General features: G+C 42.6%; 1 protein-coding gene across 1 annotated transcript; it reads left to right on the forward strand.

The window, feature by feature from the left end:
• Positions 1-4,571: 4,571 nt before the first annotated feature.
• Positions 4,572-5,039, forward strand: LOC138092821 (large ribosomal subunit protein eL21-like). The gene has a single exon (XM_068988869.1). It carries the CDS (start codon positions 4,572-4,574, stop codon positions 5,037-5,039), a length of 468 nt encoding a protein of 155 aa, XP_068844970.1.
• The last annotated feature ends 22,667 nt before the right edge of the window (positions 5,040-27,706 follow it).

Consider the following 27,706-nt stretch of genomic DNA (forward strand, 5'->3'; position numbering starts at 1 on the left):
ACCGTTTGAAAGCATCAGTTCTTTGACACTCAGAGAGAGTAGCCAATTATAGAATGAACAAAATGTAATGGACAGCCTGGCAAGTGGGTAAACTAGTGACAGAAAAATAATGAGGAAGAAAGGGAGGGAGAAAACTAACAAAAGAAAAGTGAGGAACTAAGAATTCTTTCCGGAAGAAAACTTTCCCCAGGGGATGGGATAAAAACCTACAAACACTTTAAGCTATACTTTAAGCTTAAAAATACAAACTTAATAGAACTTAAAGAATTCCAAATCTAGAAGATCAAGAAAAGAGTAAGGTAAAAAGAAAAAAATATCATTGAGAAGAAAGCAAGTTGACATTAAAAGGCCATTAGAGATTTGATTGTTGTATTAGAAAAAGCAAGAATATAAATAGACTTGCTTCAAATCCAATTACTGGAATTCGGGAGAAGCCTAAGATAATATTAAAACCAGGGAAGGTAGGAGAAACATTGAAAGGAATCAGATAAAAGATGACAGGTACATGGGGAATCTCAGATCTGGAGAATAATGTCAGATCTTATTTTTCATTTCCCTTTCACTTACCTCCTCCCAAAATACATGGCATCAACAAGAAGGACAAATTCAGCATTTCTACAAAACTGAGAAAATGCAATCATCAAATTCCCTATGTTAAAGAATCTGCCTGCCAATGCAGGAGACATAAGAGATGCGGGTTCAATTCCTGGGTCAGGAAGATCCCCTGGAAGAGGAAACCCACTCCAGTATTCTTGCCTGGAGAATCCCATGGAAAGAGGAGCAATTTATCTCTGTGTATGTTTGTCGGGAGAGAGGAGGGTGCGCGCATGTAGAGGGAAAGAAAGCTTTCAAACAATTATTTACACAATGAATATAGGATTTTCAAAAGCAATAAAAATCAGGTGATAAAAAGAAATAAGAATAATCATGGAATTTACAAGTGTCAGATGATAAGACAAAATCATATGTTACTCAAAATTAATATGGATTTAACATTTTTAGAATTTTCCTAATTAGCACTTACTTGCAAATTCTCTGTGCTATATTTGGTGATTCTTGGATCTTCCAAAGGTAGTTCTAACTAAAATTCTAGAATCCACCAGTTTTGACAACACGTGAACTGGATTTGTCATAAGCCAGTTATGGAACTACAGCTGTGGTATTATAAAACATTTGTTGTTGTTTATTTTCTCAGTTGTGTCACCCTCTTTTCAACCCTGTCCTGTGGCCCACCAGGCTCCCCTGTGCATGGGATTTCCAGGCAAGAATGCTGGAATAAGTTTCCATTCCCTTCTCCAGAGGATCTTTCCCAACCCAGGGACTGAACCCATATCTCCTGCATTGCAGGTGGATTCTTTACCGCTGAGCCACCAGGGAAGCCTGCATTATAAAGCATATCAAAATTTAAAGATATACTTTTGTATGTGTAAATTTGACAAACTCTTTGTGGGTGAAATCTCTATCAAAGACTTGAATATTCAGAAACCATAATTACCAAGGAATACTGTTTTTTGTTTTTGAGGTATGAATTATTCATTTTATTTACTTGAGTGCTGCAGAATTCATATTGAAAAGTTGCACTGTAAATTCAGTGTATGGCATCCAGGTAATTTGCACAATGACAGATTCATGGATAGAGGAACAACTTCCCCTGGTGTAGTGGTGGAATAACTAGTTTCAGAAAGAAATATAAGCAACTTGAGATAAAATAACAAAACCTGAAGCAAAACAAAATGCAATACCATCTACCACTCTATTTTCGATTCCCCAGCACAGTTCATTTTATTCATCATATATCATAACTCAAGTTAGTGAATTTCAACAGTACTTGATAAAGCCACACTCTCAACACCAAACTTCCTTTTCTATAATGATACACATATATTCTTTAGGTTCAACTACTGTCAAATTGCAATTGTGTCTTCCTGTACAGAATTGAAAAAGACTTCAGACTGCCCTTGGTAACGTAAGGAAAAGTACCTTAATTTACCAGCTGAGAGTGTTCTAAAAAATAGGACAACATTTCTGGCATGTTTTTGAATGACCTTAGATGACAGGACATAATTTTCTTCCACTGCTTAGCTCTATGGTCCTAATTTTTTAATAAAAACACAAGGGGTGATGTCATCAGTACAGAGATGTAGGTCATTCTTAACTCAAGTCCCCTCACAAGCTCAGCTAGAAGCTACCCATAGATAAACACCCCAGAACCCAAGAGTGAGCACGCCCTGGACAGCAGAGACTAAGAAGAACACAGGAGGAGAAGAGGAGCTGCTACTCTTTGACCCCATAGCCCACCCTCTAGGCTAGCACAGGATCACACTGAGAAAGCGCACCGCTCCACACACACTGGTTTCCTCTGGTTTGTCCAGAGGAAAAACAAGGCCCCAAGGTGGGCAGCCAGTTTCCCCATTGTTGCAAGAAGTTTCCCAGGAGCGCACCCATGTCTCACCTTATAGGAACCCCAGGGGAATCTGCAGAGCTTGACCACCAGGGGTCAGACAGAAAGAAGGGAGGTCGGGGCTTACAGCCCCCAGTGCTCAGTTCTCAGCTGGCTGCGTTCTTGCTGGCAAGAGTGCTTGCAAAAATGGAGATAGCAGCCAGCAGAAGACATAGGGAATAAGGTTCTTGACATCAACCTTGCCAGTGAGGTTTTGGATATAGTATCAAAAGCACAAGCAAAAAAAGAAAATATCAACAGGTGGGACTACCTCAAATAAAAAAGCTTCTGCCCAATAAAAGAAGCAGTCAACAAAATGAAAAGGCAGCCTACAGAATGGGAGAAAATATTTGCAAACCATATGACTGATAAGAATTATACATTAGTTAATATCCAAAATATACAAGGAACTCATAGGACTCAATAGAAATAATAAAATCATCATCATCCAAATAGAAAACAGGCAAAGGATGTAAAGAGACATATCCCCTCCCCCAAAAGGAAATGTACAAATGGCCACTAAGTACATGAAAAGGTGCTCCACATCCTTAAACATCAGGGAAATGCAAATCAAAACCACAGTGAGATATCATCTCACACCTGTTAGAATGGCTGTTATCAAAAAGGCAATAGATACCAAGTGCTGGTGAGGGTCTTGTGAAATAGCAACACTTGTTCAGTGTTGATGGAAATGTAAGCTGGTGCAGCCACTATGGAAACAGCATGGAGGTTCCTCAAGGAATTTAAGGTAGAACTATCATGACCCTGAAATCTCACTTGAGGTTTATATCCAGGGTGAATTATGCTGCAGTGAATATGGGGGTGGAGATATCTCTTGAGAGTAGACAAGGAGATTCTTCAATTTTTTTGTTTGTTTTTGTTTACAAAATTATTGCTGTCTATGGGCACAATGTTCTATATGAGATCTCTAGAACTTATTCATCGAGCATAACTAAATTTTACACATTGATGAAGAGTTCCCTATTTCCCCCTGACCCCAGCCCCCAAGAATCACCATTCTATTCTTTGCTTCTATGAGTCTGAGCATTTTAGAAAACTCAAAAGGTGAATTCAGAAACTGGGACACTTATAGAGGGTTGGTAGGAGCACAAAAGGTGCAGTTGGTATAGAAAACAGTATGGGTTTCTCAAAAAAAAAAAAATTAGAACTACTGTATGACCCAGGAACTCTATTTCTAGGTGTCTATCCAAAATACTTGAAATCAGGATCTCAAAGAGATATCTGCACTCCCAGATTGACAACAGCCAAGATGTGGAGACAACCTCAGTGTCCATGGACAAGTGAGTGGATAAAGAAAATGTGACCTATTCATAAAATGCAGTACTATTTAGCTTCTAAAAAAGAAGGAAACCCTATACTACACAGAAACACAAATAAACCTTGAGTTTTGTGAATGAATCTCATGTTTCATGAGATAAGATTTCCCTACTTTTTCACAGAACTTTTCCATCTCTTCCTCCTCCTCTTTGCACCTCCATGTCTTATTTTCTCTTTCTCTTTCCAGCCCCAGTCCCTACCACACAGGGAAAGCAAGTAAGACTTTTAGATGCTGAGATGTGGGCCCAAGGGCCACCCCTGCACCCACATGACCGATTCTGCTAGTGCTCTCAGAGGTGGTGCAGGTGAGTGAGAAGCACAGGGCCTTGGAGTTCCGAGAATGTCCATCCCACCACTGTTCTTTGTCCCTCAGTGACTTCAGTCCTTCAAACACAAGAGGTGTAGCAGGAACCTTGCAGAGGCTTGTTCCAGTTCTAACCTCTCAAAGTGCAATGCTTCTGACACCAACAGGTCTTTAAAATGCAGAAGCATAATACTCATGGAAAAGACCCTGATGCTGGGGAAACTGGAGAACAGAGAGAAAGGGGAGCAACAGAGGATGAGATGGACATCATCTACTCAATGGACATGAGTTTAAGCAAACTCAAGAAGATAGGGAAGGACAGGGAAGCCTGGCATGCTGCAGTTCATAGGGTCACAGAGAGTCAGACCCAACTTAGTGACTGAACAACAAGAGCTCATGGTGGAGTTCCTTGGGCCAAAGTTCAGCTTTCTGAGGATAAAATCTTCCAGTTTTTCGGCCGGAACCGCCATCTTCCAGTGATTCACCAAGATGACCAACACAAAGGGAAAGAGGCGGGGCACCCGCTACATGTTCTCCAGGCCTTTCAGAAAACATGGAGTTGTTCCTTTGGCCACATACATGCGAATCTACAGGAAGGGTGATATTGTAGATATCAAGGGAATGGGTACTGTTCAAAAAGGAATACCCCACAAATGTTACCATGGCAAAACTGGGAGAGCCTACAGTGTTACCCAACATGCTGTTGGCATCATTGTAAACAAACAAGTTAAGGGCAAGATTCTTGCCAAGAGAATTAATGTGCGTATCGAGCATATTAAGCACTCTAAGAGCCGAGATAGCTTCCTGAAACGTGTGAAGGAAAATGATCAGAAAAAGAAGGAAGCCAAAGAGAAAGGGACTTGGGTTCAGCTGAAGCACCAGCCTGCTCCACCCAGAGAAGCACACTTTGTGAGGACCAATGGAAAGGAACCCGAACTGTTGGAGCCCATCCCCTAAGAATTCATGGCCTGATGGGTGTAAAAATAAAGACCTGGACTGGAAAAACAAAAAACAAAAAAAAGAATCTTCCAGTGTTGCAACTACACTTATAATATAATCACAGACCCTTGTGATTCTCTTATTTTTTTAAAAACTGCACAGAGGCCACTCGAGTAAATGTTAAAGAAAAGAAAGGAATTATTAGCAGCCACTTGGAATTTATAAATTCAGCATAAGAGATCTTAATAATTTAAGCTCTATGCCTGTAGAACTTTCAGGTTGAGCTACCTCAAATTTATAAACCTTAATTCCCTTTCCAAAGTAAAAGAAAAAAGTATTTTTCTTCTAATCTACTGCAGCAAAAAAAACCCTCCCAATTTCCCACCTGCATTACTCATCATCCACTCTAGCTGTTGGAAGAGATACAAATGTTTGATTATTTCTGTCAGCCATACACACCTCTTGAGACAATCACATACATAATTCTCTTAAACCAATTTCTTTTTGATTACAGAGAGTATATTTCTTGGCACTGTACAACTGTAGCCTAAGTCACCACTCAGCCTCCTCCCTAATCCCTTCGGCCATCTTTATCAAAATAAACTTCCCAAACCCAATTACAAAAAATAGCCTCCAGTAAGCCTGTACCTTCACATCTGTGCACATCAGGTAACTACGTTGATTATATGGTCATGGTTATGCTTTAGACAAATGGTACAGCTGCATCTTCCATAATAAACATCCAGGAATATGGAGAGAATTTCATTTCAACCAACGTTGCCTTGAAAATCACCAAAGGAGATGGATAACACACAACTTTAGACACTTAATTATTAATGGTGTCGTGGCTAAAATAAAACATGAAATCAGGATGAAAGCCTAGAGTAAAGTTGAGTTTACAGGAAGTATTACAAAATTAAGAGAAGAGAAATACAGCATCAATAATTCAACAACCTGGTAGATTAAATGTGCAACCCAATCAGCCAGAAAAATCGTACCAGGTTTCTGGCTTTCGGGGATTTAGGCAAATGATTCTTCTTATTGGAAAGGGCAGCAAGAATATTTTCTCTTAATCTTTTTCCTTCTGCTCTGGAATTAGAGACAATGAGAAGAGAAAGCAGAGAATTTAAGAGGCACAGAGAAGGTCATTTTATATGTCAAAACAGCAGTAGCTTTGTTGAAAGTCAAAAAGATAAAATGTGTAGAAAATTCTGACTTTCTACCCTCAAACAGAATCATCATTTTGTTAGGAATAACACAATTATTTTTGATCTCTAAAGAAGAGTGAGCTCTGAAGGGAAAATGCAAGAGGTGGTCAGCCAGGATCCTATTAGTGTAAACACTAGATATAAATACTGAGATATTTAAAAATTCTCCCTGGACAATCAAAGCCAAGAAATCTATGTGCCCTCTGCCCACTCTGCTTAGATGGAAGGCCGGGGCCCATGCTGTGTGGCAGCAACGCCAACGGGGCAGCTGCCTCCTTGTGGGGGTTTCCCAGGGCCCTCCCACTGCAGGACGGTCACTTTCAGTTTCCTTCCATGGGCAGGACCTTGGGCAGCAATGGGTTACAGCCTCAGCGAAAATAGCTTTCCCCTCCTTGGTAGTGTGGGCGGGCCGTGTGAATTCCTGTGCATCCATTTGGCATGAGTTTTACAGGTTCCTGGGCACCAGGTCTGAGCCCACAGGCCCAGGATGTCTGATGCCTTCACTCGCTCTGCAAGCTTAGTCGCTCAGTCACATCTGACTCTTTGTGACCCTTAGGACTCTAGCCCACCAGACTCCCCTGTCCATGGGAATGTTCAGGCAAGAATACTGGAGTGGGTTGGTTGTCATATTCCTCCTCCAGGGGATCTTTTTGACCCAGAGATTAAGCCTACATCTGTGTCTCCTACGCTGGCAGGCAGTTTCTTTACCACTGTGCCATCTGCTCATGACACAGGGCCAATGGCACCCCACCCACCCCCCAGACTCAGGAACTCTCCACACCCCCCTTGCTTTGTATTTGGTCAGACATGAGCTCCTCTCTGTCATAGATTAATTGACCTTAGGTGTGTGGGTTTATCTCCAGGCTCTCCATTCTGTTCCATCATCCTCTCTGCCTATTTTTGTGTCTGTGCCATGCTGTTTCATGACTGTAGCTTTGTAGTATAGCCTGAAGTCAGGGAATATGATACCTCAGCTTTGTTCTTTTCTCTCAAGATTGCTTTAGCAATTTCGGGTCTTCCATGGTTCCATGTGAATTTTAGGATTATTTGTTCTAGTTCTGTGTAAACTATCATGGGTATTTTGACAGGAAGTCATTGAATCTATAGATTGCTTTGAGTGGTATGGACATTTTAACAATATTAATTCTTCCCGTATGAAAGATATGTGATCTGTTTGATAACAAACCTTTGGAATTAATGACAACAAAAATTCTCTTCATTCAAAGCTTCCCTTATTCTACTTTGTCAAGGTAATTCAATGCCTATTTATTCAAAACATGGCCATCTACCTAGAGAAAACACTAATAGCTCAGAAGTAACCTCACTATTTGGGTCCTGGTGGAATTTCTCTCTAGCTTATGTTTCTGTGTAAAACAGTAGTGAGCCCAGAGTGAGGCTACTGTAAAAACTGCCACATGTTAACCTGTGATGCTGCATGTGCACACCTGGCTCCATCCCCTCTCTATGTAGACAGGATGGACACACAGGAGTGCGCTGGTCCACAGCTCGCCCACATGGGCTGGCTGAGTGCCCAGCTGAGGGCAAGAGGGAGCCTGTTCCACCAGAGCATCTCCTGCAGGGAAGCACTATTTATGATGGAACATTTCTGGTCCTCACAGAGCCTCCTTTGCTGCATCACAGTGCTGAGTTGCTCTTGTGCCTAAAGACATTTTCAGTGCTTTCAAGTGATGTCTCCAACCCAACTTTTGCTCTTGCACACATTTTACACATCCTTAACTCCAACCCTGAGTTTCCCACTGTCCTCGCTGGAGCCTTATCCACAGCCACCTTTGGCATCAGCATCTTGTCAGGGGCAGAGGAGAAAGGAGGGCAGAGTTGACACAGAACAACACTTCCACAGGAGGGAGATTTTCAGAACCTATCCACCCACCCACCTAAAACCAGTACTCAACATGGAAGAGGGACCGTGTCACTCCTTGCAAAAATATTTTCACAAATTGCATCAGCCCCTTTTGTTGATGATACTAGTACTTCCCATGGCTGTGTCTTAAAAGAGAATTATTAGTTAAGAATAACCTGCTTAGTTGTTTGGAAGGCTCTAAAACATAAAGCTGTACATATTGCACACATCTGTGTGTACATACACAACAGCACACACACACACTCGTTTTCCCTCCAAACGAAGCACACTTTCCATGGAATGGGATTCGAGATGACTTTGATAATTTCTCTATTTATGGTTTTCTATATTTTCCAAATTTTCTATAGGATAAGAAAAAGAAAGGAGGAAATAAAGAGGGAGGGAAGAATGAGAGAGAAAAGGAAACAAAAGGAGAGGGAAGGGGAGGGATGAGGTGACGGGAGCAGGGGGAGAGAGAGAGATGCACTGTCTTAAAGCTGCTCCTTTCAGAAAAAGAAGTCAATTGTGATAAAAGCCCTCCTCTCAGATGCCTCGAAGGAAGCTTCTAGGAAAACTGGGCAATGTACTTCCACGGGCCAGCATCCCCTCTCTCATGCCTGTTACTAAATCAGACATTTTCCCAGAAGAAATGGTAAAGGTCATGTTTCCTTTTCACTCACTCAGGACAAAAGACATTTAAGATCCTTCTAATACAGGTTAGCAACGGTCCAGCTAGAAGCTCTTTTTTGGCACCGAGTTTAATGCTGATTTTCCAGGTCAACCTTCAGATGCTCAATGGTAATCACTGTGAAAACAACAGCAACAAAATTAATAACCAGCTCTGCTTCATTTCTCCCTTCCTTCAGACACACAAGGATTGTTCTATGGCCACTGAAAAATCAATGCTTTTGAGAAGAATACTAACTCACACTCTAGTGAGCAACACTGTTAGCAGGACAAACAATGCTCTGAAATTCAGTTCACCTACATGTGGTGCTTCCTAGGTGGTGCTAGTGGTAAAGGACCTGCCTGCCAATGCAGGAGACATGAGAGATGAGGGTTTGATCCCTGGGCCAGGAAATCCCCTGGAGGAGTACATGGCAACCCATCCCAGCATTCTTGCCTGGGAAATTCCATGTGCAGAGGAGCCTGGCAGGCCACAGTCCACAGGGTCACAAAGAGCTGGATATGACTGAAGCAACTTAGCACACATGCATGTATCTTGGGCTTTAAAAATGCTCTTAAGTGTTACAATATCACTGATGAACATAGATGCAAAAATCCTCAACAAAATTCTAGCAATCAGAATCCAACAACATATTAAAAAGATCATACACCATGACCAAGTGGGCTTTATCCCAGGGATGCAAGGATTCTTCAATATCCGCAAATCAATCAATGTAATTCACCACATTAACAAATTGAAAAATAAAAACCATATGATTATCTCAATAGATGCAGAGAAGGCCTTTGACAAAATTCAACATCCATTTATGATAAAAACTCTCCAGAAAGCAGGAATAGAAGGAACATACCTCAACATAATAAAAGCTATATATGACAAACCCACAGCAAACATTATCCTTAATGGTGAAAAATTGAAAGCATTTCCCCTAAAGTCAGGAACAAGACAAGGGTGTCCACTTTCACCGCTACTATTCAACATAGTTCTGGAAGTTTTGGCCACAGCAATCAGAGCAGAAAAAGAAATAAAAGGAATCCAAATTGGAAAAGAAGAAGTAAAACTCTCACTGTTTGCAGATGACATGATCCTCTACATGGAAAACCCTAAAGACTCCACCAGAAAATTACTAGAGCTCATCAATGAATATAGTAAAGTTGCAGGATATAAAATCAACACACAGAAATCCCTTGCATTCCTATACACTAATAATGAGAAAGTAGAAAAAGAAATTAAGGAAACAATTCCATTCACCATTGCAACAAAAAGAATAAAATACTTAGGAATATATCTACCCAAAGAAACTAAAGACCTATATATAGAAAACTATAAAACACTGATGAAAGACATCAAAGAGGACACTAATGGATGGAGAAATATACCATGTTCATGGGTTGGAAGAATCAATATAGTGAAAATGAGTATACTACCCAAAGCAATTTACAAATTCAACGCAATCCCTATCAAGCTACCAGCCATATTTTTCACAGAACTAGAACAAATAATTTCAAGATTTGTATGGAAATACAAAAAACCTCGAATAGCCAAAGCAATCTTGAGAAAGAAGAATGGAACTGGAGGAATCAACTTGCCTGACTTCAGGCTCTACTACAAAGCCACAGTCATCAAAACAGTATGGTACTGGCACAAAGACAGACATATAGATCAATGGAACAAAATAGAGAGCCCAGAGATAAATCCACACACATATGGACACCTTATCTTTGACAAAGGAGGCAAGAATATACAATGGAGTAAAAACAATCTCTTTAACAAGTGGTGCTGGGAAAACTGGTCAACCACTTGTAAAAGAATGAAACTAGATCACTTTCTAACACCGCACACAAAAATAAACTCAAAATGGATTAAAGATCTAAATGTAAGACCAGAAACTATAAAACTCCTAGAGGAGAATATAGGCAAAACACTCTCAGACATAAATCACAGCAGGATCCTCTATGATCCACCTCCCAGAATTCTGGAAATAAAAGCAAAAATAAACAAATGGGATCTAATTAAAATTAAAAGCTTCTGCACAACAAAGGAAAATATACGCAAGGTGAAAAGACAGCCTTCTGAATGGGAGAAAATAATAGCAAATGAAGCAACTGACAAACAACTAATCTCAAAAATATACAAGCAACTTATGCAGCTCAATTCCAGAAAAATAAACGACCCAATCAAAAAATGGGCCAAAGAACTAAATAGACATTTCTCCAAAGAAGACATACGGATGGCTAACAAACACATGAAAAGATGCTCAATATCACTCATTATCAGAGAAATGCAAATCAAAACCACAATGAGGTACCACTTCACACCAGTCAGAATGGCTGCGATCCAAAAATCTGCAAGCAACAAATGCTGGAGAGGGTGTGGAGAAAAGGGAACCCTCCTACACTGTTGGTGGGAATGCAAACTAGTACAGCCACTATGGAGAACAGTGTGGAGATTCCTTAAAAAATTGCAAATAGAACTACCTTATGACCCAGCAATCCCACTGCTGGGTATACACACCGAGGAAACCAGAATTGAAAGAGACACATGTACCCCAATGTTCATCGCAGCACTGTTTATAATAGCCAGGACATGGAAACAACCTAGATGTCCATCAGCAGATGAATGGATAAGAAAGCTTTGGTACATGTACACAATGGAGTATTACTCAGCCGTTAAAAAGAATTCATTTGAATCAGTTCTGATGAGATGGATGAAACTGGAGCCGATTATACAGAGTGAAGTAAGCCAGAAAGAAAAACACCAATACAGTATACTAACACATATATATGGAATTTAGAAAGATGGCAATGACGACCCTGTATGCAAGACAGGAAAAAAGACACAGCTGTGTATAATGGACTTTTGGACTCAGAGAGAGAGGGAGAGGGCGGGATGATTTGGGAGAATGGCATTCTATAATGTATACTATCATGTAAGAATTGAATCGCCAGTCTATGTCTGACGCAGGATACAGCATGCTTGGGGCTGGTGCATGGGGATCACCCACAGAGATGTTATGGGGAGGGAGGTGGGAGGGGGTTTCATGTTTGGGAACACATGTAAGAATTAAAGATTTTAAAATTTAATTAAAAAAAAAAGGAAAAAAAAAGAAAACAAAACAAAAAAAATAAAAATTAAAAAAAAAAATAAAAATGCTCTTAGTGTCAGAATCCGCATCGTGCACCACGTCCTGCTGTGTCGGCAGGACCAGCCATCTCATAAGGAAAACAGGTTCACAGTCCGCGAGCCTCACCAATACAGACAGGACCCAGGAACTGAGCGCCGGTTTACGCTGATGAATACTCTTTGTCACCCAGCCCTACAGGCTGTGGCTGTACGAAACTTAACAATGGATGAAGCCAAGCATGAAAGGTGCTTTCATTCGATGAAGCAGAGACAGAGCGGGAAGCCGACTGGTCTGTAAGAAAAACAGAATGTTCTCCCCAGACTAATCCATCAGCTTTCACACCTCCTGAGGCTCACATGCAGGCGAAACCATGGATGGGGTTTCTTACATCAAAAATATACTGCCTTTTAAAAAGCCCGTATAAAATCACTCCTATATTAAACACAGCTGCTTCCATATACACCCACTGATACCACGGGGAGAAAGGACCGATAGCTCCTTATAACAGGATTTAAGCATCCCAGAGCCTGCTGGCTTCATCAAGAAACATAAATTTCCTGCCACTTCTACATTAGTTTTTCATGTTGTCGTATTTTCAATGAAATAGTTATGCCAAACAATATTTCACTCTCACACACACCTTCTTCCTTCTCTAGTGTATATATTAATATGTTCACATGCTTACAAGAGCTAATAGTCCAGTACCGCATCTAGCCTGGACCCAGGGCTGTACTGGGATCTGTAATAAATCACACCAAGAGAGCAACAATCTTAATAGTGCGACCTAAATGGGCTTCCCAGGTGACACTAGTGGTAAAGTACCTGTCTGCCAATGCAGGAGACAGGAGAGACATAGGTTTGATCGCTTGGTCAGAAAGGTCCTCTGGAGGAGGGCATGGCGACCCACTCCAGTATTCTTGCCTGGAGAATCCCATGGATAGAGGAACCTGGAGGGCCATCGTTCATGTGGCCACAAAAGAGTCGGACACGACTTAGCACACAAACATGACAATATGAATACATATCTGTCTCCTGAAAAAATTGTACAATAATAAAGATGATACAGAAATAGTTGTAGATAGGTATCCGTCTGACTTAGTTACTGTCTAAAGATTCCTGTTTTTCTCTTCTGTCTGCACGTTTTCTCATATGTATGTTTTTAACATACCTCCCTTGTTTTGCAGAAGTATACATAGTAAGGTTAGAAAAATGATAAACCAACATAATGAAGAGTGTTCATGCTCAGTCTTGTCTGACCCTTTGTGACCCCATGCACAGCAGTTTCTCCGGGTAAAAGAGTTAAACTAAATATGTTCTCTTGTTTTGTTGTTTAGTCACCAAGTCATGTCTGACTCTTTTGCAACCCCGTGGACTGTAGCCTGCCAGGCTCCTCTGTCCATGGGATTCTCTAGGCAATAATATTGGTGTGGGTTGCCATTCCATCCTCCAGGGGAACTTACTGACCCAGGGATTGAATCCACGTCTCCTCCATTGGCAGGCTGACCATCCAAGATGGTCAGGCCCAAATCCTTGACTCCTTTGTCCACCTGCCGCCATCCATGATAACAAGAGTAGTGTTGACTTTGGAGGGAGGCACAGGTGCTCCCCCTGAGTGCAGAACAGGTGCAAAGTCAGCATCTCTTCGTCCCAAGTCCACACTCTTGGGGAAGGACCCCGACTGGCTCAGATTCAGGAGGCTGCTCTGGCCGGGGATCAGGCTCTTGATTTGTAATCACTGTTCCTCCTTCTGGGAACGGGAAGAATAGAAGCAAGACGATTCCCAGCAAGAAGCAGGATGGGAGAGGACAGCTGGAGAACTGAATCATTTGGGTTACATGGACGTTAACTTGATAGCTTCATTAACCTCAGTGACTATATTAAGAAAATCAATATGTGTGAAACACACTTTCCCAGCTATACGGAGAAACTGGAATATTCTGTGGGGACTTCCCTGGTGGTTCAGTGGCTGAGACTCCAAGCTGCCAATGCTGGGGGCTTGGGTTCGATCCCTGATCAGGAAGCTAGGTCCCATGTGCCCCAACTAAAGATCCCGTGTGCAGCACCTAAGACCCACTGCAGCCAAATAAATATGAAGAAAGAGTATATTTTGTGTTCTAATGCCAAAACCCAAGCAACCAGACTGATTTCAGAAAATGAAACGGATTCTTTATTTTTCTGTTTTCATTCATCAGCCTCTGAGCCTGTGTTTCTCAAAAACCTGAGCCTTAAGTGGATAGTTTATGAGTCACTGTTTTATTGAAAGGATAATCCTGTCAGGGTGGCAGAGTCAACACAATGAGCCCACCCAGCTCTCCTCCCTGAATGTGACTGACAGCTTGATCCGGGGAGACACACTGGAAAAAGCCTCACTTATAACATGTGGGAGGGGCCCTCCGATGGGGCAGAAGGAGGACAGTTCATCCACGGTTTTCCCACTCCCTCTGGCTGGAGGTCTACCTCCTACAAGATCAGCTTCCCATGCTTCCAGGCTACACACCTGGGCCAGGACGCAGAGGTGTACAGCAGGGCTGCAGCTGAGGGACGGCCGGATGGGACCTGCAAGAAGGCAGAGCTGGAACCAGAGACTGGGAGGGTCCAAGGAGATCCAGCGGAATCTGATCCAAGCCACTTGCCAGGTCTAGAAAAGAACATGTGGTTCCTGCAACTCTTGAAGGCAAAGTCAAGGACACATTTAAATATCAGCACCATCTGCTAAATCTTGTCCTAGAAAATGTAACATTCAGTCCGTGCAGATTTATCTCAAGTCTGGGTGGGTTTCATCTGAGCATTCTTTTTGTGTGAAAAAAATCAAAAAACAGAAACAAAATTAAAGTCTCCCTCTAGCGTCCAAACTGCTATCTCATGATTCTGTTGGATATTAAGTGGAGAAATAAAATCAGATGGCAGAGTATTGTTTAATCTTCTAGAGAAAAAATTTCAAGTTTCTGGGTGATGATGAGTTGTTTAATGTAAGGCAGGGACAGTGAACATTTTCTGTAAGGGCAGAGGGTAAATAGTTAGGTGTTCAGAGAACATGCAGTCTGTTATATGTTTTCCTCTGTTTTTTGTTTTGCTTTAACAACCCTTTAAAAACATAAAAATTACTGTCACTTCATTGACCACACAAAAGCAGATCACACCTGGTTTACTGCTTGCTGATCCCCAGTAGAGGTGCCTCCTATTATTAAAAGATATAATTATTTATTTTATATGTTTATAATAAATAGTTAATGCATTATATGTTTTATATACATATGCTTATAACACTGATACAGTTTGTCTTTAAAGGGAAACATATATAATGCCAAATGCTTTGCAAGTATTAATTTATAATGTTTATGCTTGTGTTAGCATTCTGAAGAAGAATCATGGTATTTTGGTAGATTTCCAAGATTTAGAAGAGCCTATGTCTCAGAGCAGAAATTCTTAGCAAAATTTCCCTAAAAAGAAGGTCTTTTAGCTCTAACCAGAATGTTTCCATTAGACTTCTTTTTAAGACTTCCTGCCTTATAGCCAGATGGTGCTAACTGTTTTTGAATTACACAGCCTGTTGAAATTTATTTAAAATTTTAATCTACATGTGGCAATTCTGCTCTTTGGAGATACAAATACTTACACACAGCACTATTCACAATAGCTAAAAAGTGGAAACCACCCAAATCTACTGACAAATGGATTAACAAAGTGTGTGCAGGGACTATTACTGAGCCATGAAGAGGAGGGAAGTACAGATGAGCTTGGTCAGCATTGTGATCAGTGAGAGAACACACGCTCCCTTTGTGTGCAATGTTCCAAACAGGCAAGTCCACAGAGATATTGATAGAAGGTAGGTTCAGGGTTTCTGGGATGAGGGGCCAAGTGTAGTGACTGCTGGTGTCTACAGGGTTTCTTTCTGGGATGATGAACCATCCTGTATCAGATGGTAATAGTGGTTGTACAATTCTGTGAATGCTTTAAAAACACTGGATTGTACCTTTAAAATGGTGGATTTTATGAAACATGAAGTACAGTTGATCTTTAAACAATATGATGGTTGAGGACATCAACCACCTCCTCCCCAGCATCTAGTCAAAAACTGAGTATAACTTTACGGTCAGCTCTCCTTTTGCTACTGAGTCCAGGCTCATTCTGGTCAGCCCACGACAGGGCAATAAATTGAGATGAGTTGTTGGGACAAGGAATAGTGACATTATCCAGAAGACCAGTAGACCCAGGAGATGGTGGGCTTGTGCGTCAGAACCATCATGTCTGAGTTAGGATTCAGAGCCTAAAGGAGAGGGAGGAAAGTCAGACACTTCTGGGTTCCCATCAGCCTCCAGGAGAACAGGTTAATTTCTTCCACCTGCAGGCACTCACAGGTGGGCCTCATCCTCGGAGGATTCTTGGGAGCTAAACAGAGGTGTTTTAGCTTAATGCTCACTACCTGGGAGGCAAGGGTCCCCAAGATGGCCACTGTGTAGAATTTAGGCTGACAGGCAGTGTCTCTTTAGTGACTAACCTGTAATGGGTATGAAGGTTCTTCCCTGTTCACTTCCTGCCATTGCTTCCTGACAAAGTTTCACACCTACTGGTCATGTGGTGCTGCCTTACTTACTATTAAACAAAATCCAGGAATAAAAGGACCATCCCCCAAACCTGTGTGGTTCAAAGGTCAACTGTATGTCTTAATTAACTACTACTTAAAAATGGCTGCACACTGAAGAATTGACACCAAAGTATTGATGTCTTTGAACTGTGGTGCTGGAGAAGACTCCTTGGACTGCAAGGAGACCAAAGCAGTCAATCCTAAAGGAAATCAGCCCTGAATAGTCATTGGAAATACTGATGCTGGAGCTGAACCTCCAATCCTTTGGACACCTGACTTGAAGAGCCAACTCACTGGAAAAGACCCTATACTGGGAAAGATTGGGGGCAGGAGGAGAGGGGGGCAACAAAGGATAAAAGTTGGGTGGCATCATTGACTCAATGGACATGAGTCTGAGCAAACGCTGGGAGACAGTGAAGGACAGGGAAGCCTGGTGTGCTGCAGTCCATGGGATCGCAAAGAGTCAGACAGGACTGAGCGACTGAAAGACAACGATTTAACAAGAAGAAAAGAAACAAAGACACACAAATCGTAAGTGTAAGATAATGAATCTTAAGGGAATACATCCTCATCATCAGCACCCAGATCAAGAGAGAGAATATTTCTACCACATCAGAAACCACCATCCTCTTCAATATTCCCCACTCTCCTGACACTGTGCATTAGGTTTTTTACCCCTATTTGGCATTAAATTATTATCTTTTGTATAGAATTACAAAAGATATACCCATTTGTGTCTGGCTTCAGCATAATATCACCCAACATAACATACATGAGATTCATCTATATGGTTGCATGGCCCATTCATCCTCAATGATGGCTATTATTCCATTGGGTAAATATAACCAACTTCACACATTCTACTGTTGATGGATATTTACGTGGTTTCTTGATTTTGGCTACTGCACAGCTACTGCACTGCTGTGATCATTCCTATAAATATATGGATACTTTTGATGAATGTGTGTGCCTTTCTGTTGTTTATATTCTTAGGAATGGAAATGCTGAAATCTGAATTATGCAAATGCTGAAATTTAGTGAACTCTGCATTTTCTGACAAGAAGTATATAAAAATTCCAGTCACCCCACTCCATCCTTGCAAACGCTTTTACACACCCACACGTGCATGCACATGCACGTGAGCCTCTGCCAAGATTTTGATCAGGACAGCACTGAGTCTATAGACCAGTTCTGAGGAACTGACGTCTCAATATTTCATCTTTCAAATTATGAACGTGGTGTATTTTCCCATTTGTTTAGGTCTCTTTAATTCTCTCAAAATGTCTTATAGAAATTAACATTAGTCCTGCATGTCTTTTATTAAATCACGCCTAGGTGTTTCATGCTGCAGGTAATAACAGTCCTGTGTATTAGGCAAGACACCCCCAAAAAGAATGAGAGTGCACCCTTGAATTAGAGACAAGTGGGTTGTTTTCCACATGCCTGTTCACAACAGTGGGGGTGAGTGGAGGGAACCCCAAGAGGGCATGCGCAAAGAGCAGTTATGCAGCCAAAGAGTACAGAGGGGAGGGGCTCCAAGACCCCCAAACAGACCTTTCCAGGAGAAGAGCGGAGAGTGCGGTCCAGGGAACCGAGCCGGCGACCTCAGTCCTTGGGGAACCGCTCCTACATCCGTCCCCCTGAACCTCATCTCCATTCCCTTTGTTTCATCTGATGGAGAGTTTTAGCTTCAAACCAGTGTCTCAATTCAGCTCAGGACTTCTTCAAAACTTGCCCTTTGAACTCCATCCTCACTGTGCAGTCTCTGTCCTCCTCTTCAGGTTTTAGACTCACTGGGGACATTTCTGCCCAGAAAGCTCATCACTGCCCTCTGCTGGCCGCCATCCCAGACTTGAGCGCTGAAATTCTGAATTGTCAATCTAACTGCCTACTGAGGTCTCCGCTTCTACATCTGACAGTTGACCCCATAGGCAAAGGAATGAAACGGGACCACTTTCCCGCACTGGACAAAAATCAACTTCAAACGGATTTTAAAGACTGGAATGGAAGACCTGGAACCATAGGACCCCTAGAAGAGAACACAGGCAGTACACTCTTTAATATCAGTTTCAGCAATGATTTTTTTTTTTTTTTGGATTTTACATCAAAAACAAAAATAAACAAGTGGGGCTACATCAAACTAAATAGCTTCTGCACAGCAAAGCTGTGGTGCAAAAACCACCAACATAAGAAAATGGCAACCTAATAGAAGGAAATATTTTCAAATCCTATATCTGATAAGGGGTTAATATCCAAAGTATATGGAGAACTCATTTAACTCAACAGGAAAAAAAAAAAAAAACAAGCAATTTATGGCTCTGTCTATCAAAATTGTGAACATACCTTCCTGTAGCCTGCAATTCATAGGGCAGACCAATTTACAAAATTTTCCAAAACAATTCCCCCCCCCCAAAAAAAAATAAAGACTTTATAGCAGAGGAGGCTCCTTAATTATGGTGAATCTATGCAATGAAATAAAGAGTCATCGTCCAAAAGAAGGGGTGAGAAGGAATAGATTGTGGATAGATAGATGGATAGATTGCGAAGAACAGTGAGGTGAAAAACCAAAAAATAAAAAAGCAAGTTACAGAGTAGTGTGTTTAGAATGAACTCTTTGAGTAAATAAAATAGTAAGAGGATAGATGATAGATGGATGATAGGTCAATAGACAGACAGTAGACCTATGCATAAACATGCATAACTTTTTAAAGGAAAGATATACTAGAAATCTAACAACTTTTTTCCCTTAAGAGAGAAGAGCTGATAGTAGGAAAGGAAGGGAGAAAGACTTTATTTTCCATCCTATATGCCTCTGTGCTTTTAAATTTTTTCTTACTTTCAATTTTCAATTAATGCCAGCAAGTTCATCAAACCATTTAACTGTGCCCACTTTTTTTCCTGTGTCCCAGAAACTTCAGTAATTCTGAAAGAATCTACCAAGGGAATTTGACCCTGGGGGAGTGAATTTCCAGAGGGTGGGACTCTGTGTCTCAGAACAAGTTTATTTTTCTCCCCTGGAATATTTTTTATTCTGTTTTGTTTTCAGATACAGACTTACCCAAAATTATAGTCCTGGCCTTTGTGAGAGATGAATTTCACTGCATTCTTCCTCCTCACCTGGCAAGGAAGGAGGAAGCTGAGGGTTGGTCCAGACAAGCCCTCTCCCCATGGCCCACACACCTGCTCTCAGGCCCTGCGTGCACTTGGCCCCTTCGAAAGAGTAAACACACTCCTAATCCTTTTGTGACTGCACACGATTGAGCTTATGTCCACCAATGATGAGATTCTGTTATGTCCCCAGGGAAACTGAGCAGTGAGTCAGGCTTTCCCTGAAAAGATTTCTATTGTGGAGAGAAATGAATGCCTGCTGCAGGGGTCCAAACGGTAAACAAATACACCCAACAGGTGTTCAGGGGGTAGGGAGCTGGCCTTGGGACTGGTTCTTTCTCCAAGGACAACACAGGTCTGTAATAATATCAGCCAGGGCCCACATTCCCACAGCCACTGCCAAAATCTACCACCCAGGACGTGCGTATAAAGCGCACACCTTTCTAGCACTGTTCCAAGGCTGAATAAATCCCAGTGGGCAGTGGTTTGAGTGCAGAAGAGTTTCTGAGCTGCTCCTGCTGTTGGCATCCTGCCCCCCACAAACCACCCTCTAGGACTAGCCAGTGTGCTCTCTGCCCATGTCAATCAGAGCCTGATGTGAACAGGAGATGTAAGCCCCCCAGAGAGGCCCCCTCACGTTAGAACAAAACCCAAACTCACTTCCAGACCCAAAGCATCTTGACCTGACCCTCGCCTACCTGTCTGACCTTGCCCCTGATCATCAAGCTCGGAGGCTCAGGCTCGTATAGTTCCAAGAGCTACTCCAGCCCCTAGTCTTAGGACCTGCAGCTCCTTCTGCCCAGAATTCCACTGCCAAGTCTCCAAGCCAACCTGGCTCCTTCGGGTCTAAACCCACTCCCTTGGAGAGCGTGCTTGTGAATTGTTTCTTGGCCAGCATCCTGCTGCATCCCACCACTAACTCTCCTGGTCTTCCTCATGACAGAGCACCTTCTGTAACCTTGCGTCCTGTTTTGTTACTATCTGTGTCACCGTACCAGAAAGCTTCATCCTACAGCACCACCTCTTCAGCAGAGCCTAGCACATGGGAGGTGCTCAGTGACTCTGCTTTGGACAATGGATAGATGAATGGGTAGAAGGATGGAAGCATGCATGCGTAGATGGATTTGTACAAGGATGGATGGGTGGAGGGATGAATGGATGGATGATGGATGGATAAATGGATAGAAGGATGGAGGGATGGATGGAGGCATAGGTGGATGCACAGATGCATGGATGGAATTCACACATGAACAAATAAGTACCATCTAGCTACCTAGTGCATTCAGATAAAAAGCTCCATTGTGACCTAGTCCTCAACTATCTAAGTGCTTGTACCCTGTATTTCACTCCAGTGGATCCACAAACCCACCACCATTTTCAAATGCAATCCAGACATGAACAGCAGTCCAGCCTTCTCTGGCCACTTCCTCCTGGGGGATTCACCATCCTTCCCATTGACTAGTCCAGCTAGAAATCCTGAGGCATTTGAACATCAGTAACAGAAGCAATATAACTATTTAACATTTTAGCTGTGATTAACAATTAAACACACATCATGCAGATAATCATGATTTAAGTTCTGGGTGTGCTCCTCAGGAGGTCATGAACATTAAGTGTCACTGAAAGTCCAAATCAAAATTTCAGAAATTATCATTCCTTGTAAAGGAATGTTTCTTGCATCTCACTCTTTTCCTCCAGAACAAACAGAAGCAAACAGACCTCATAAACTTTAAGTTTAATGCTGCAGATTAGAGCAAGCATCTTTGGAAGACACTTGAAAGTGAAAGTGTTGATCGCTGGTATTCAACTCTGTGCGGTCCCATGGACTGTAGACAGCCAGGCTCCTCTGTCCATGGAATTCTCCAGGCAAGAATACTGGAGTGGATAGCCATTCCCTTCTCCAGGGGATCTTCCTGACACAGGGGTGGAACCCAGGTCTCTGCATTGCAGGCAGATTCTTTACCATCTGAGCCACCAGGGAAACCCAAGGAGACACTTGGTTTAACATTTTTTTTTAATGTAGTAACATACACATATGTAACTTGGTACACTTTTTAGATGACCATTTTAACATACAATAATGTTATAGCTTATTTGGACAGTTAAAAATTTGCTAATCTAATTTCATAATCCAATTCATCAGTTGCTCAGTCATGTCAGACTCTTTGAGACCCCATGGACTGCGGCACCCCAGGCTTCCCTGTCCATCACCAACTCCTGGAATTTACTCAAACTCATGTCCATTGAGTCAGTAATACCATCCAACCATCTCATCCTCTGTCAAACCCTTCTCCTCCTGCCTTCAATCTTTCCCAGCATAAGGATCTTTTCAAATGACTCAGCTCTTCACATCAGGTAGCCAAAGTATTGGAGTTTCAGCTTCAACATCAGTCCTTCCAATGAACACCCAGGACTGATCTCCTTTAGAATGGACTGGTTGGATCTCCTTGCAGTCCAAGGGACTCTCAAGAGTCTTCTCCAACACCACACTTCCAAAGCATCAATTCTTTGGCACTCAGCTTTCTTTATAGTCCAACTCTCGCATCCAAACATGACTACTGGAAAAACCATAGCCTTGACTAGATGGACCTTTGTTGGCAAAATAATGTCTCTGCTTTTTAATATGCTGTCTCGGTTGGTCATAACTTTTCTTCCAAAGAGTAAGGGTCTTTATTTCATGGCTGCAATCACCATCTGCAGTGATTTTGGAGCCCAAAAAAATAAAGTCTGACACTGTTTCCACTGTTTCTCCATCTATTCACCATGAAGTGATGGGACCAGATGCCATGATCTTCGTTTTCTGAATGTTGAGCTTTAAGTCAACTTTTTCACTCTCCTCTTTCACTTTCATCAAGAGGCTCTTTAGTTCTTCTTCACTTTCTGCCATAAGGATGGTGTCATCTGCATATCTGAGGTGATTGATATTTCTCCCAGCAATCTTGATTCCAGCTTGTGCTTCTTCCAGCCCAGCGTTTCTCATGATGTACTCTGCATATAAGTTAAATAAGGAGGGTGACAATATACAGCCTTGACGTACTCCTTTTCCTATTTGGAACCAATCTTTTGTCCCATGTCCAGTTCTAACTGTTGCTTCCTGACCTGCCTACAGGTTTCTCAAGAGGCAGGTTAGGTGGTCTGGTATTCCCATCTCTTAAAGAATTTTCCACAGTTTATTGTGATCCACACAAAGGCTTTGGTATAATCAATAAGGCAGAAGTAGACGTTTTTCTGGAACTCTCTTGCTTTTTCAATGATCCAACGGCAATTTGATCTCTGGTTCCTCCAATTCATAATCTGATCTAATTTCATAATCTAAAATCATTGCTATAAAATAGGGAGGATCTAGTCAATCTATAGACCTGATTCTGTATATTCAAAGTGAGCATCTTGGGACTTACCTGCCCTCACCTCATCATGGGAAGAACAAAGTAGTGGCTATGAGGTTTTGAACCTTGACCAGCTGGATTCAAAGCCCTGAGTTATTCTGGGCTCTGGTGGGTTACTCTCCAGGATTCTTATTTCTTCCCTGTAAAACAGGTAATGATGGCAGCTATCTGGCAGGACTGAGAGGAGGATTTTTAAATCATAGTGATACAAGTAAAGCACTTAAAAATAAATAAAACAAACAGATTTTAGCAAATGTGCAAGGGCACAGGCAGTCTGACTGCAAGGACAATTTTTAGATATTTATTTATTTATTTGGGTGTGCCAGGTCTTAATTGTGGAATGCGGGATCTTGTCCCCTGACCAGGGATTGAACCGGGGACCCCCTGCTTTGGGTGTGCAGAGTCTTAGCCACTGGACCACCAGGGAAGTTCCTGCAAGAACATTTTATACAGCAGTTTGGTGTAAGCACCCAGGTAGTTCAATAAAACTAGCAAAAGGAAACAAAAAGGCTTGGTTAACAATAGTAAGTAGATGGAATCCTAAGCAAACAAAATAAATCCCATTGCTTTCTTAACCTTTTGACTTTTATCCCATCGGAATTCTATGTACACTCTAGACCAGGGATGGCCACCAGGCTCTTTTAGCAAACACTTTTCAGTGAGGGGTGATGCTCTGGAAAAAGGTTGAAAGAATTCCTAGGACTCATCTGGGAGCATTGGGAAGATGTCCGGGCAGTTACTGAGGTGACTCCAGGAATAGGAGAAGCTACTGCAGCTGCCACAGAGCCACTGCTCTTTGTCCTTGTAATTCAAAATGGCTTGCCAGGACCAGGAAATAGGCAGCCATGGGCTGAAACAGAGGAACCATGGGCCAGGCTGTGGTCTGGGAAGACGGACCAGAGGGGATGATCAGGGTGCCCATTGGCCACTTCCCTCATCTCCCTCCCTCTGCCTGAACCCTGAGCGAAGCCACATCCCCGCCCACCTTAAGCAGGTCCTATTTCAAGGGAACCAAGGGGCAGGACCAGAGAGGAGCTGCTCCCCAGCCTCCTCCACAGGCATAGGTCCGGGCTTCAGGACGCAGGTGGAAGAAGAGCCTGCAAGAAGCAGTCCTCGGGGCCAGCACACAGGAGCAAAGATCAAGGTTGGTGAGCCACCTGCCTGGGGTCCTTCCCCGTCAGCTCAGCCTGTTGGAGGAGGACGAGCAAGCGGCCAGGAGAGGGATGGGCTGGCCGCTTGCGCCTGCTCATACAGAAATAACATTTTTCTCAAAGATAGGAGGCAGAAAATTACTTTCCACCCCTCATCCCAGACTTTCCTGAAGCCTCTGTCCCTGGATCCCAGGCAGCCTTCCTAGGGGTTCACCTGGGATCCCCTGAGCAAATTCCAGGTCTATCCCTCCCTGCAAGGGGCCAGGCTGCCACCTCCACCCATCAAAGCAAGTCCCCAGTGAACACGGAGGTGTTTCCAGTGTGGGCCCAGATCCCCCAGGAAGTTGGGCCAGGCTCTTTGCCCAGGGTCTTACCCCAAACTCAGGCCCCTGCTGTTCACTGGAAGTGTTTTGAAAAGAACAAACAGACAAACGGACAGCAGATCCAGGGCCCAGGCGGGCAGTCCACAGAGCCGGGGGACCAGAGGCCTTCTCGGCTTTGCTTGTGGCTGCAGGAAGGGGCCCCACACCCCGGGCCAAGAAAGGGCTGGGCAGTTGCAGACCCAGAAGGTCAGGAGAGCCCTTTATGGGGCGATGGCGAGGATGGCCAGCAGGAGGGTATCCCAGGATCCCCAAGCCTCAGCCCAAGGCGACGGATTGACCAAGGCCTCAGGAGAGAAGGAGGCTGAGGCAGTGGTTTAACAGCCGTAACCAAGTCAGACTCCCATCGCGTGAGTCCTCAGACCAGCATGGGAGGCCCCAGGTGAACGGGACGGGGCTCCTCACACAGAAGCTCAAACTAGTTTGTTTCTGGATTTCTAGATTTCCAGAGCAAGGTTTGCTCAAGTTCCGCTATTTCTGTATGCCACTGAAATTGCTTTTTACTAAACTGAATATGGGAGAAGGCAATGGCAACCCACTCCAGTACTCTTGCCTGGAAAATCCCATGGGCGGAGGAGCCTGCCTGGTAGGCTGCCTGGTAGGACTGAGCAAGTTCACTTTCACGCATTGGAGAAGGAAATGGCAACCCATTCCAGTATTCTTGCCTGGAGAATCCCAGGGACGGGGGAGCCTAGTGGGCTGCCATCTATGGGGTCGCAGAGTCGGACACGACTGAAGCAACTTAGCAGCAGCAGCAGCAGCAGCAAACTGAATATGTGTAGATTATCTTTTAGTTTAAGAAAGAATGTGGTTTTTAGGTTAATATTTTTCTCTCTTGACTAGAAGAAGTTTACAAAGTTTAAAACATATCCTGGGAGGTCCTTTCTGCCAAGTTACAGGATAAAGAAGTTTTACTTTAAGCCAAAAATGATAGCTTAAGGAACTTCCAGTTCTACTGACAAAACCAGATTACTTGAAAACCTTCCCAATAGAAACAGCAGAAAGTTCTAGATGCAGATAACAAGCCCTTTAAATGTGCAGCCACATGTGGTGTGGGGACAGGATGACCCCTCATGTGCTCAGTGACAGCTCTTGGTCCAGGTGTCGCCTGCACATCACTCCATCATGAAGGCACATTGTCCATCTGAAACCTCTGGGCTGAGACTCTGAGTCTGTGAATAGCCTATTTCTGCCCCTAGTTTATCCAGTGGTGGTCAGCATCCACGGGTGGGGTTTTTTCTATCACTCCTCCCCCGTTTGTTAGCAGGCATTCTACACAGAGGTCAGCTGAGAGTCTTCAAAAGCAGTCACTGAGCCGGGAAGGACCCACTATCGGAATGAGCAAAGAGCTCCCATGAGTAAAGGGCTGTCAGTCACGAGCGAAGGACGAGAAACTACAGGGCACCTGGGGAAAGAGCAAATGGAGCAGAGCCGGCTGAGTGCCACCTGCAAAGTTCTGAAGTCAGAAACGCCAGCAACATGTAAAAGGTCCACTAAGATGTGTAAGAATGAAGTCATAACCTGTGGGAAATAAGAAACAGACAAAATATCTACGAGTAAAAAATAATGACAATAATTGAAACTAAGAATAAGTTAACAGATTCAATACAATTCATACCATAGAGGCAGGCTGAAAAGAATGACATTGACTGTAGCCAGAGAGAGAGCGAGGAAAGGCTAGGAGATCTGAGGACAGAAACTGAAGGTCAGACACAGAGCTGGCTGGAGTTCCAAGGAAAGAACAGAGAGAAGCGGAAGAAAGGCTGAGAGTGTTCCAAATCTATGACACCCGTGATCCTGAAACCAAAAGTGCAAGTTCCAAGAAGGTAAATAAAAACTTACACCAGCCTAGATATCATCCTATAAATCCATAAACAACAAAGAGAAAATACTGTTTTTAAAACTAGAGAAGAAAGACATTCTACTTAAAAAAAGAACTGAGAGCAAAATTCTCATTAACAGAAAGAGGCCAGAAAACAATGGGATAATTAGGCTGACAATAAAAGGAGAGCAAAATGTATACCTGTCAACATATCTAAGAGCCATGTGGGTCCATCAATAGGGGAACAATATACCCATACATACTGACTCTCCACGTGGCTCAGTGGTAAAGAACCTGTCTGCCAGTCCAAGAGATGTGGGTTCAATCCCAGGGTCAGGAAGATCCCCTGAAGAAGGGAATGGCAACCTATTCCAGTATTCTTGTCTGGAAAATCCCACAGACAGAGGAGACTGGCAGGCTACAGACTATGGGGTCACAAAGAGTCGGACATGACTGAGTGACCAACATTTCTCAGACTGGCTTGTTTTGCTTGGCATATTCATCAAAGCTTCCTCCATGTCCTTTCATGGCTTGACAGCTCATTTCTTTTTGGTGCTGAGTAACAGTCCCTTGTGTGAATGCACCATGGCTTATTATCCATTCCCTATAAGGGCTTGGATTCCAGGTTTGAGCACTTGTGAATAAAGTGCCATGGATGTCTGTGTTCACGTTCTGTATGGACACAAGCTTTCAACACATGCTCATGTGTCTTCTGTATCTTTGGTGGGGTGTGGCTTAGATCTTTTGCTCACTTTTAGATCGTGTTGTTTGTTTTCTTTCTGTTGTGTTTTAGGAGTTCCCTGCATAGTTCGGATAACAGAACTTTATCAGATGTGCCTGCTGCAAATATTCTTCCTTAGCCTGTGGCTTGTCTTTTGTTCTCTAACAATCATTATATTTTAAGACAGAATATTCGATACTGGCTATGCCTTTAGTCCACCAAATCCACCTGGGTGTAAATGGAAAAAACGAGCAAGATAAAAATAAAAATATTGGCAGAAAAACAAAACAACAAAATATGCTAATGGATACTGTCATTCAAAAAATAGCTTCTATTTGTAAATAGACTGAAAAAATTAGAAACCCATTTGAACTCAGAAAACTGACATTATTCTTTAGCAAGTCAGATTTTTCCATGGTAGACATCCCAAGGCCATGGGGCACAGAGTAACAGAAAGATAGCAGGTATGGAAACAGAATCACACAATACTGTTTGATAGCCTGTTGCCTACAACCATCTTTTCAAAATTATTTTTTTAATTTCCTAATTTCTTCCTAATGAAGAAGATTGTTTGTTTTATATTTGGGGGAAGATGTGAAGAATCAGCTTTAAACAAAACATTCTGTTCTTTCCAATTTATATGTTTTAAATAAT

Source organism: Capricornis sumatraensis, chromosome 1 (assembly GCF_032405125.1).
Source record: "Capricornis sumatraensis isolate serow.1 chromosome 1, serow.2, whole genome shotgun sequence".
Lineage (NCBI taxonomy): Eukaryota > Metazoa > Chordata > Mammalia > Artiodactyla > Bovidae > Capricornis > Capricornis sumatraensis.